The sequence below is a fragment of the Corvus moneduloides genome, chromosome Z, assembly GCF_009650955.1.
Source record: "Corvus moneduloides isolate bCorMon1 chromosome Z, bCorMon1.pri, whole genome shotgun sequence".
In the NCBI taxonomy this organism is placed as follows: Eukaryota; Metazoa; Chordata; class Aves; order Passeriformes; family Corvidae; genus Corvus; species Corvus moneduloides.
In genome coordinates this window covers 64,040,388-64,052,969 of record NC_045511.1, presented here as the reverse complement: position 1 = coordinate 64,052,969, position 12,582 = coordinate 64,040,388, and the positions used below count along the sequence as shown (strand labels likewise).

The window sequence follows — 12,582 nt, the reverse complement described above, 5'->3', positions numbered from 1 at the left end:
TCTGCAACCTGTATGCCACCATGAGTCACAATTTTGTATTTGATTTATGTATCACCCTGTAAATATACCCACTAGTAAACTGTTCTCACAACGGCTGCTTGGTTCTTTGGTAATGTCCTGAGTAATATTCTTATTTCAGGGTCGCTCTCTTGGAGAAAACTTATGGCAGAGATCTTGCTAGGGTTATGTTTCATAACATAAGAAATGTTATCACAGAAAAGATACTATATACCACACTGTATTTCCAGACTGTATTATCAGGTTATTAAATTGGAGGTTGATCTCTAGGAAGGATCTTTAAGTGGCAGGGAACAGAACTATTTAAATATATTGCTTGTCTCTGGCAAAGCAGGACGTAACTCCTGGAATTTACGGATATCCTGGATACTGTGTCATAATTTGCAGTCCTTTGGCACCAGTCATCCTCCTCCTCAGTATGTATCAGTCATGTAAGCCATCCGTTTGGCAAGTGAATAAAGTGATCTCGCCACGTTGGAAAAGAAAGGATAAGGAAAAGGGCAAGGGAAGCAGGGTGGGGTGGGGGAGGTACTGATGCTGCTTTTGGTTTTGTTTTCTAGAGCTCTCGGCTCTCAGGAATAGACAAGTTTCCCGGAGAGTTCCCTGTTTCGCCGCGGCTGAAGCGTTGGGAAACGTGAGGCTTAGGAGCACGGCGCGGGGGGGTTTCGGGACGGGTTTCTGCGAAGCGCCGCGGCCGGGAGCAGTTCCCGGCATTGCCACGGCCGGCGAACCCTCAGCGGGGGGGCCGGGGCGGGCCGGGGCCGGGGCCGGGGCGGGCCGGGGCCGGGGCCGGGGCCGGGCCGAGGTGGGCCTTCGCAGAGCTCCGGTGGCCAGGAAGGAGCCGCCAGGTAGGAGGAGCGGCCAGGCAGGGAGAGCCGACGCGCAGCTCTGCGGAGCGCGGGGCTGCTGGAGCGGCAGCCGCATCCCGGGGCTGCGCCCACCTCATCCTGCCCTGAAGCGACCCCGCGCCCGCCCCAGCCTGCCCGGGCGCGTTGTCCCTGAAGACATTTGCTTTCCTTGGGAATGCTCGGTGGCAGGCAGGACTGAGACAGGTGTCTGGGAAATTTGTTGCGAAACAGGTGAAAAAACCCCCTCAAACCCCACCATCGTAGTGTAGAACTGTGCAGTAAAATGTGTTTCTGTGCATGTAGATGTGTGTATATACAAAAAAATTAAACAATAAGAACGAGGAGAAACTCAACCAAAAAAACCCCCACCTGTCCTGGTCTTTTATTTGCTGCTAAACATTTACATGGAAAATGCAACCCTGTGACCTCGAGGCAAGCGATGAAAAAGTGGAAATTAATTTCCTGACATTGAAAGGTCACTACATCAGGGGCGTACTTTATCTCACATACTTTATAAATGTGTTTCAGTTTCTTTCTGTTGCACTTTTTTTTTTTTTTTTTTTTTTTTGGTTTCTTTACTGAGACAATATCATTTAGCCTATTTTTAAGAGCAGCAAATAAACCAGTGGAAATTGACATTCATCTATCTCACCTGCTGCGGATATCCACCCCCTCAACCTCCTAAGGTAGTTTCAGGTTGTTAACAACCTGAATGTTACACTTGACTATTTTATATACCGTGGTTTCCACATTCATCTCACACATCAAGTAAAAACATTACCCTTAACCAGTTTTGTATATTACGTGTTTTTTATTCCATGACAGATACTATGAGTGGGCTGTCAAGTGGAAAGAAGAAAACACTGAAAATTTTAAGTGGTCATTTCACAGTATTTAACTCTTCTGAGAATTTCAACCCTTTTCTGAGGTATGCGAAAACAATTTAAGTGAATGGATTTACACTGAAACATATGTTTAAAGTTGTGTTTTGTGCTGTTGACTTGGTTCTCCCACTACAGTCTGCAAGTTAATGTGAGTACATCCTTTTGCTTCTAATCTTTGGGGGGGAAGTGACGAGGGGGGTTCTGTATTCTTAAATGACTTCTAAAGTCAAGAAAATGAAAAAGGCAGTGCTCTCTATTTTTTGCTAACTGAGAGTATAGGATTAAGAACTCTTCTTTCACTACTCAGTAGCAAGGCAAGGGGCCTTCGTTGTGGCCAAATCTTGGGAAGTGAATATCTGTCTTTACCAGAGGAGGGTAGGAAATGCTTTTCCCATTATTCCTACATTATTCCTATTCCTATGACCTTTATGGACATGAGAAAGTAGTGCAGAAAGTTCTAGTTAGTTGTCTAGTGCTGTTTGGCCCTGCTTGAGATTAATAATCTAGGGACTCTGAATTTGTGTAGATGGACAACCAGTTGCAACTGGTGTTCCAAGGACTGGTACTCACACACAGCTTTGATTGGATTACCTGTTTCTTAAAATGCCCGTGGCACTTTATGTTCTAATTTTTGCAACATTTATGTCTTTAGTTACAGTGAACCACTATTAGCAATAGAGAATTTTCCCTACTGGGGAACTTTCCAATAATGGGGAAGTTTCCTGAAGAAGTAGGTGTAGTTACATCAACATTTAAGTTGTCACATGAAGTCTTTCAACAAATAGTTCTGTTTTTCCTGTCTTCTTCATTTGATAGTGGGGCAAATATGCAGCAGCAGTAGTGAGGAGCATTTTGCACAGTGAATATATTTTGCTTTTAAAAAAATATTTGCCACGGCTGTTGGAAGCTGACAGGAGGACAGAAGGGGCGTTGTGGTAGGTTCTGTAAGAAAAACAGCAACCAGATAGCTTTAGTAAAGGACTTTGATTGACATCAAGGTCTCAAACTGATCCAGAGGATCCTTCTGCTCAGGGTGAAACAGGAGAACGTTCTATAATGGTTTTCTTTTTTCATGCACATCTGGAGTTGACCTGGACCTACATTTTTATCTCTCTGAAAGTGAAAAATTGAATACAGCAGCAGACTTTCTCAGGCTTGAGGAAATCTGTAAGTAATAGTCATACTTCTTTTGTGTATTGTAAAGTTTGTTTTCCCTCCACAGTGGGAGAAAACACGCTAATAAATTTCAGCAATTGCAGGACATAAACATGGGTCTTAGAACTATAAAAGCTAACCTGTTGTCATCTGTCTTCCAGGAGTTAATCAGAACACCTCTCCTGGTGATCATGCCGACATTCAGATTTCCTTCAAAAAGGTGGACAGGGGGTTCAGGCATGAGTATGGGTATGTTTCAGTATCCTGACTGTAGTGCAAATACTGTTTGTTCCAAGTAGTGTACTATTTCAGGCAGTCTACTTTGCTCTGAGCAGTCTACACCTCTATTAAAAAAAAAAACAAACTAGAAAGTATTTGAGTCTGAGTGTTCTGCAGCTCTGGTCATTCTGACATGGGGAGTGCAAAGCAATACCCATCAGTCTCAATGGCAGGCTTGTTTCCAGAGTAAGTGTGATCATGGCACACTTGTGAGATTGGTATATCTCTACCTTGTTTGAGAAGCTTTACTTTGGAGCTTAGTTGGTGATCTGGAGTGCTTGTTACTCAAGCAGGGGAATAATGATGGAGGCATTCCAATTCATACATATTCAGAGAAGCTCTTGGAGACCCACAGGATTAGGCTGCAATTTTCTCGTGCTTTCAAGGACATGGCTTAGGAATAAATTTGGTACCTAACCACTTTATGAAGCCTAGGATTTATCAATGAATCAGGTCTTGCACCCTGAGAATCTTCTTTGTATTTTTCCTGCACTTGTTTTCAGAATGTGCTTAGATTGTTAACAATGTAGTAGGTTGCCTTCCTTTCTCAGCTCCGTATACATTGACTTCTGCAAATCAGCTGTTGGTATCAGGCAGCAGCAATTTGAGGAAAAGCAGTAGCTTGAATCAAATTCTGTGAAAAGTCTAGTTCCCTTAAGGCACAACACTGTAAAGGTACATGTGCCTTATGAATTCAGGACAATATTGGTTTTTTACTATCATACTGAAGTTGGCAATCAGAGAAAGAAGGATTAAAGAAAAATGGTGAAGAATGGCACTCAAGATAGAATTTCATCAGTTAGGAAATGCCATGGATATTACAGTTGTTTAATTTCTTATACAAATTCTGAAACTCTCACTAGAAAACAGTTAAAGGCAGTCCCTCCTTATTTTTGGGTATGTTTGGGTATCCAAAATTGGGACTTTATTTAGAAAAAAATCTACCATTTTCTGTGTTAATGAAAGATATCCGTTGCGGTGTTTGTATTTTTCTTAACAGTAAGTTGAAAAATGATGGCACTAGTGGATATTAGTATTGTTCTGACCTAAAATACTGACTTACCAAAAGCAGTGGGTGTGCGAAGATTAAATGTATGAGTTGATATTAATAAGCATTTTAAAATGTTAAACTGTGTAGGAGTATAAAACCTATGTCAGTAAAGAGGGGAAAAACTTCTGACAGAAAAGTGACGTTACTTGTATATTCAGAGGTAAAGCAGCAGAAATTCAAGACAATAGATTCTGCTTGTAGATTGACTGGCTTTGTCACTGTTTTACAAAGGCACTATTGAGTAAATAGTTGGTGAATAGTCGTTATTGTGTAAATACTTGTTACAGATGAACTACTGCATGGATTGCTTTCACAATGTGTGTAACTTCGTGAGCCTTGTGATAAGTACTGTGGGACCAGGGTAAAAAAGCAGGGTGTACTCCCAGCGTGGTAAAGTTAACAGGTGGGGAAGAACCACGTTCTATTTTCTCCAGTGACTGAATATAGAGAATTCTTTCATTCTCCTACTAAGAGCAACATTCCCTGCTACAGTTAGGGGAACAATTGTGTATTTGTGAGTCATTATTTACTAATCAACAGATAATGATAAAGCATCTATTTAGCCATTATCAAGAACAGATGTTTAAAGCAAATTAAGTAAGAGGTTTTTCCTGGACCCACCCATGCAGGAAGATTTCTGCCTGATTATCTACTGGGTGCAGTTTTGTCCTGTTTTTTATTAGGGTGGAATTCAGTGTCTTCTGTCCAGTTCTTTGTGTGGACTGACTATAAAGTGTATTTTACAGTGCAAGTCAGAAAATAAGAATGTATTTATATTTGTCTATTATTTTATCATTTTAGGTTCTATATACACCATGGGAAGACCTTTGGTTTTGTATATATTTTTATTCTACTGGCATTTCCTAAATGGTAAGAAGCCAAGTCATAAAAAGCAGTAGAACTGTTTTAGTATGTTTTCTTTCCATGTAAAAGCACAGAAATGTTAATTTCCCCAGTCTTCCTTCAGCTGCTAGCATTTGAGGTTTTTTCCTTAATGTTTTAAGTAAAAAGCTCAAAGCATGGATTTAAATCAAACTAGATGCCTGTGCTTTGATATGGGGCCAGGTTAAAATCCCTGTCTGTTCCAGCAGAGACACCATTTCAAACAAGGTACCGTTTGCATTACACAAAAGGTTTTTTTGGCTCTATAAAACCTGGGAATTGTTGTGTATTCTCTACCATTGTGTGCAAAACCAACCAGCATTTATATAAACAGAACATTCGCATTGGAGGAACTAACACTTGCCTGTTACCATGGCAGTGTTCTCAAAGCAACGGCTGAGGGGCTGTGCATACACAGTTCACTGTTTTTAGTACAGCATCACACTGTGTGTGTGCATAAAGCGGGTGTCTGCAGGTGTAAGTGCCCATTGTGTGTGCACACAGCACAGGTCTCGTGTTTTGTCACACACTTGGACAAGCACATACCAAAATGTTTAACTTTTCAGAACAGAGCAAATACTTTGGTCCTTAAAATCTCCTATGGATATGGTAAGACATGACTTCAAAGATTAGGTGTATTATTGAAAAACTAAGTTTTCTTCCAAATTTTGTTTTTCAGCTTTATTCACTGTTGAAGCTCCTCAGTCACTCTACACTGTGGAGCATGGGAGCAATGTGACCATGGAATGCACATTTCCAGTGAATGGGAAATTAAAATTTAGAGATTTAAGTGTCAGCTGGGAAAAGAAAGATGAGTTGAAGCAGGTTTATGAACTTGTCAAAGGAGAGGAACACTTCAAAAATCAGCACAGTGACTTTAGGGGAAGAATAAAATTGTTGAAAGAGAATCTGAACTTGGGACAGTCTCTCCTTCAGATCACTCATGTGAAGCTCAGAGATGCAGGGGTTTACCGCTGTGTTATTGCCTATGAGGGAGCTGACTACAAGACAATTCATCTAAAAGTAAAGGGTGAGTGTGCTACTACCAGAGGTTCAATACTCTCTGATACTCTTAAAAGATTTCAGGAGAGACCCTGACATGTCTGGATTAGCAGTTAAAGAAACCTCAGCAGAGACAGGAGCTGTCCAATGGCGCTTGCGCAGCTGTATAACTTGGCACTTCTGTTTAGGCTGAATCCGTGTTCTGTCCAATGACATGTGAGAAATGGGGTTGCAAAATCATGTAGACAGTACAAAGACCATAACGCCTAGTGAGCTTTCTAAACCACATCAAAATTGTAATAAATCCTGTACCTCCAGTTACAATTGTGTTATTTACTTTTCCTGTCAAAATCTAAGTTGAAACTTGACCCGGGGGGCTGGGGAAAAAGAAAACAAGTCTTGCATTTAATACATGCTGTTCTTCTAGTTTTCTACTGGTAATGGTTTTTTTCCCAATTGTTTAGCTCCTTACAGAATTATAAACCAAGGAGTGGGGAGCACAGGACACAACGAATGGAAGCTGATGTGTCAGTCAGAAGGATACCCAGAAGCTAAAGTGATATGGCAAAACAGAGACTATGATGATTTGACCGATAAGGCAAACACAAGATATGAAACTGGAAGTGACCAGTTGTACCGTGTGACAAGTACCCTTACAATCAAAAGTGGAATTGATGAAGTTTTTTACTGTATATTCTGGAATAAAGAGCTGCAAGAAAATACAACTGGCATTTTACACATTGCAGGTAACACTTCTAAATTTCATTTATGGTAATACACTCCAAGGTGCTAATGTAATCTTCTCCCAGATGAATCAGCCATAATTTGTTTCTCTTTCCTATCTAATTTTGAAAAGGCTAGAAAGAAATACCTGTGTCATTAAGTTTCGTTATTAATGTACACTTTTACCATACTAACATGTTCATCATGCATGTATGGTCAGAATTTCAAGACAGGAATTTTGTGTGACCTGCAGATATGTGAAAATTGGGTCTAAATGTTTAAAAAGTTCCATTATTTGGAAGACATGCAGCTCAGCAACTGGGAATTAAACTCTACTGTATAAATTAAATACATCTTCCAAGAATATTCTATTTAGTTGATGATTATTGTCGAAAAAACTTGAATAATATGGTCTTTTCTTGCCACTACAGCCTTTGCTTTGAGCATATTTAAATTTAACCTATTGTACACAGATTTTTTTTCCTCATAAAGTCTGGATTGAAGGAAAATTCATAAATGGACAAGACTAATACAATTCCTCATTAGACCTTTCTACTGGGAAGCTCCTCTGCTGCTTTTGCTTTTGATTATTCTTTTCTACATTGTAGCCTGATAAGTTTTCAACCAGACTGGAGACCCGATTCAACTCAAAAACAGTATTTCTCTTTGTCAGACTGTTAACTTTGTTGGGTCATTTCCCTGGTCCTGTTCACCACCTAGTTTTGAAAACACCTGTGCAGGCACACTTTTTGGGCCTGACAAGGGTTTGAAACAGGCAAGTTAGAGTGAGAAAGCCGAGTTGTTCTTTCAGTGGGCAAATTTGATTTTAACCAAAAAAAATCTGAGATTCAAGGAGACCGCCTACCCTTTGCAATCAGAGCTTTACCAGATGAGAGGGACTCTCTTCTCTTTCTCAATTAGCTTTTTCCTGTAGTCCTGATGGGAAACTAAGCTAAATGTAACACTTTGACAGGCAGAATTGTGGTAAGATCAAAGGCACTATCATATGGAATGCGGGGAACAAAGACAAGTATTAATATGCTCTATCTTCCCTGCCCTGTCTCCCCCCCGTCTCCCCACCGCTTTATTTGAACGAAATGTTAAAGTGCACCATTAGCACCTGACCTTAGACACAATCTATAATGCTGTTATAATGTCTTAACTGCTCTTAGCAAAAATAATACAGTGACAACGAAAGCCAAAGGGAAGATCTTATGCAATTATGTAATGTCTTATCCCCCACTTCTTTTTCTTGAAGATTCAGCCGATGGCATTCTCCAGACTAAGAGCAGACGCTTTGTTGGAACTGCTCTCATTGCTACTGCTTTTGTTGGATCAGGGCTACTATTTATGTTCTGCATAAGAAAAGGTATGCAAATTATTTATTTTAGGGTATCGCAGTTATTATCAATCTGCTCTGTTAATTCATCCTTGCTGAGTGAAATGAGACAATTTTTTACCGTATCGTTTATTTCTTTCTCTGCTGGACTTAGGTAAATACTAGCAGGTTGACAGATTGAAACAGGTTATCAGCCCCACACAAATCAATTACCCATGCATGTCTGTTAATCTTTCTTATAGATAAGGATGTAGAGCAGTAAGATTATTGTCTAACCTATTCTAACATCAAAGCACAGTTTATTCACCTACTGGAAATTGAAGATTCTTGTTCTCTGTCATCCCTTTTGACTGGGGATCAGAACGCCAGCAGCAGACAGGATACTAGAGGTTTTTTAGCGAGTTTTTTTCTGCATTCTCTGAAAAATTTCACTGGACTGTGAGCACCTGTGTTTCTAAGAGAATATTCCCACTCAGGCTTCATACCACTTCATTTATTTTCTTACTAAGTTTTGAGCTTTTTCAGTTCACTTCACTAATTTACATTGGACATTTTCAGCATCACAGTATGTTGAAAAGTTAAAGCATTGGCAATAATTTGTTTTCACTTGCTAGCTAACAAAAGAAAAAACTTGAAGAAATAATTTTTAGTGTATCTGAGTATGAAAGAATATAGTTAGCACTCAAAGAAAAAAAAAGGTTTGAAACTTGTTACTTAAACTGAAAGAAGTACTGTTAATTTCTTTTTCCTTTGTTGGTTAGTTGTGGGGGGGCTATGGAAACATGTCCTGGGAGAAGTATTCATGAGCTTAACAGGCTTGCAGGTGCTGCTAACAGGCTGCAAAAGGCCTGCAGATAACCCTGCAAGTGTAAGAATATACTTGCCCTAAGAACACGACAGGAATGGGAGCAGAACATGGAAGTGGAAGAAGTGACAGCAAAATCCTTGACTGCTCAAAAGATTCCCACTGGGGATTTCAGCGAAGGTCAGAAGATTCCTAGGTTGCCTGACTAATATTTATTGTCTGTGTATGTGATAATGTATATACATGTCATGATGTACATTATTACCATGATTAGGTTTCATAGCTATATATATACACACATACATGTGTGAGTGTGTGTGTGATAAACCGCAAGTTGATTCAAAAGCTAAAGTAGTGCCAACAGGTTTTTGTCTTAAACCCTAAGCTGTCCCAGGTTACTGGACAACTGATTCTTTCAAAACAGAATCTCCTCAGAATGTGGGCATTTTTCCCCTAAAAAAGCACTGAGAAGATGATCCGCTTTTTGTTCCTTGTTGTTTGATATGTTCAAACTTTGGGTGGGAAACCATTTGAACAAGTATTTTCCAGTGATGTTGGTGTACAGTATCAATGGACTTCTGGCTTAGGAACAAGAAAAGGAAGTTGGAAAGGCAACCAACAAACTGGGAGCACTGAAGAATTTATTTTAAAGTCTTTGAAGAAATTTAATGTTTTGAGAACAAATGATTACACTATGCTAAGTGTGCCCCTCCCACCTGTGTGTTTAAGTTCCTCATTAAGTCTAAAGGAAGTATTATGGGGTACTTTTAAATTTTTTTTCTCTTTTGTTTTCTTTCAGCTAGAGCAAATAGGGGCAACAGAACACCTGTGGCAAGTTCATCAATAGCAAGTACGTACATATGACATAAATCTAGCAGAGTGTGATTCTTGTGGAAATAATTGCGTGAGAATTAACTTTGTAATGGTGACAACCAAATGGAGATTTAAATTCAATTTTGATTTTGCCTTCTACTTTTCACTTACATAACAACTCTAAATTACAATTAAAGAGTGGCTTTCCATGACTGCGTCATCCTTTTGAAAGGAAAATGTGAAAGAAAAGCGTACTTGTTTCAGGAACTGATACGCTCCTGATATGCACAAGAAAAGGACCAAGCACTATGCAGTGTTTTGGAAAGTCTGCGACATGATGGGACAGGCTCCCTGGAACGTAATGCCTCAGAATGGCATCACACCCTGATGTGCAGACTGTGCTGCAATGTGAACTGCATTGGCGTGTTTCTGTGTTTTCTCCAGTATTATAGCATGCATCTGTGGGTCTTGGTCACAATATTCATGACAGAGAGATTGGCGCTGTTGAGAGAAACACAGGGAAGTTTCTGGCTTCTGTGTTGTGATATTGATGGTACTTACTGTGAGCAAACCTCAGTGGAAGGCCAATACCACCATGACAGGTGGTGTTGAAGGAAATGACAAAAAAAGATAAGATAGCTACTATTTACAGCAGGAGAGAAGAGATTAAAATCCTTTTGCTGCCTCCCAGGGTGGTTATGGGTTGATTTATTTTTGATTTGTTGTAAGTTTTTATTTGGAGACCACCACAAATTAAATTGCTGTGTGAAAATTAGTTCATATAGGCCACTGGCATTTTTCCTAAGAAAAACTCAGACACAGCATTTGGTGTTAATCTCATCTCTCTCTGTATTCAAGTCACTCTAGTTCCTGCGTGGCCTGAGATGGCAGTTTTAAACACAGATTTATCGCTATAGGAAATGTTTAAACTATACTCACTGCTGCGTCTATATATGTCCTTTGCTTACAGACCTGTCAAAAGATAAGGATACACATGACTGCAGAGATGCTTCTTTCGAAGACAGAGAGTTGAAATGTAAGTATAAATCACAAAGAAAAATTAGTAGCAAACTGCACACAGCATATATTGTCCCTGGTCATTGGAGCATTGATTCAAGGCTGGTTTATTTAGCTTCATTTCAACAGACAGAGCCTTCAAGAGAAATACAGCTTCCCATTCTGTGTCTTACAAACTCACCATCATAACTCACTGTGTACTGTTTGTTACATAAAAATGAATCTGGTTTTTAAAATACAAAGAAAATATATACAAAGGAAAATGTGATATGGAGATATATAAGAACCCAAATTAGTCTCTTTTTTCTGCTCACACTTCTGCTATAGAAAGAGTTGTTCATACACATCTGTAAGGGTGGTGATGGCAGTGAGGGAGGAGACAGGAACCCACCACAGCTGCTTGAGCAGGTCTCAGGCCATGCAATTTTGTCTCAACAAAGGAAGAAAATATATTATCACATATCTGAAATCTATGAAACATCCTGTGGTGTGCAACAGGAGGGTGAAATTATCGAGGTTTTTCTTTCACATTCTTGCTGACTTATAAAGTATTTGCATTAATTGCATCCCAAACCCCTGCTACATTTTACTACAGTAAACTTACAAGTAAGCCTGCTGGTCCTGCAGTTAGAGACCTCCAAGCCAAAGAGTTTGGGCCTGGGGATATGCTACTAGGAATACTGACAGATATAGCACTAAATGTACTTGAAAGAATTTTAAAAGTTCTTAAAAGAAAGGGGGACCTAAGCAACAGCAATCTCACTGTATTTGCTAAAGAGCACTTCCCATCAGTATGTTTGATCTACCCCTTTATTTCCTCCCATGATCATCTTCTTTTACTGTTTGATCTTTTAATCAATTTCATTTTAGATCTTTAATTTTGACAATAAAGGAAATTTTTTGGTACCTCCAAACTCTAGGAAAATGGCCCAAAGCTATGAAGTGTTCTGTGCCTTCATCATCTTGTAATTGGACAATTTTTTCATATAATTCTTCCTGTTACAGATATGCAAATTGAGAAGACCTAGAGAGACGAGGGGAAGACTTTTTTCCTCAGTTGTGAAGATCTTACAGCTCAAATGTTCTGTCTGTTAAAGGGGATATTAATTTTTTGTATTCATTGTCTGATGGCAATCTTAAGGAAAAAAATGTAATGAAGTTAAAGTAATTATAGCATAAAAAAATTATTGAATTCAGGCTTCTGTATATGTGACTAGATATTGAGGTATTTATTTAAATATCCAAGTTTCTACCTTCTTAAATTTAGGCAAATATGTCTTTCAAAGACACATTTAATTGAAAGTATCTCTCAGGTAAAGCATTTTATGTATATGACCATCATTAATTTCATAGTTAGTTCTTGATAGTCATCTTCTGAACCTTTTTTTTGTTCCTTCTCCACCTGAGCTCTTCATTTCCTGCAGAAAATTGGTTTTCCATCTGTTGAAGAATTTTTTCATTACTTTGATCCTCATAAAAGGTGATGGTGCAACAAGACAAGATGCCACACATATAGGGCATTTTCAGTCCTTAAAATACCAGATGCTCACAGCTAAGCCTAAAAAAGATGACTTAAAACTCTTGGCAACTATGCTTTGGAAATTAAATAATACTGAACTTTTTGATATTTTTCTTTGAAAAGCATTTTGGGCATTTAATTTCCTCATTATATAGCTGACACTACTTGGTTACTGTTCATTAGTCTTCTGATTTACAATTTGGGGATAATAAAATTCTTCGGACACTTAGGAAGAGCAGCTCTTGTT

At 39.1% G+C, this 12,582-nt stretch overlaps 1 protein-coding gene across 15 annotated transcripts; it reads left to right on the top strand.

Moving 5' to 3' along the window:
* The first annotated feature begins 415 nt into the window (after positions 1–415).
* Positions 416–11,981, top strand: LOC116438217 (programmed cell death 1 ligand 1-like). Of its 15 annotated transcripts, XM_032096956.1 has the most exons (11): positions 416–434; positions 579–652; positions 1,692–1,794; positions 2,871–2,917; positions 5,037–5,105; positions 5,797–6,147; positions 6,584–6,865; positions 8,101–8,211; positions 9,786–9,836; positions 10,770–10,835; positions 11,822–11,981. In XM_032096956.1, exons 3-11 carry the CDS (start codon positions 1,697–1,699, stop codon positions 11,842–11,844), a joined length of 1,098 nt encoding a protein of 365 aa, XP_031952847.1. In that variant the 5' UTR covers positions 416–434; positions 579–652; positions 1,692–1,696; the 3' UTR covers positions 11,845–11,981. The 15 variants fall into 15 exon arrangements, 14 of the variants coding, with proteins under 14 accessions (XP_031952847.1, XP_031952855.1, XP_031952848.1 ...); XM_032096964.1 differs by lacking the exons at positions 416–434; positions 2,871–2,917 and adding an exon at positions 3,067–3,154 and having other exon boundaries at positions 514–652; XM_032096957.1 differs by lacking the exons at positions 416–434; positions 579–652 and adding an exon at positions 666–866.
* Positions 11,982–12,582: the final 601 nt, after the last annotated feature.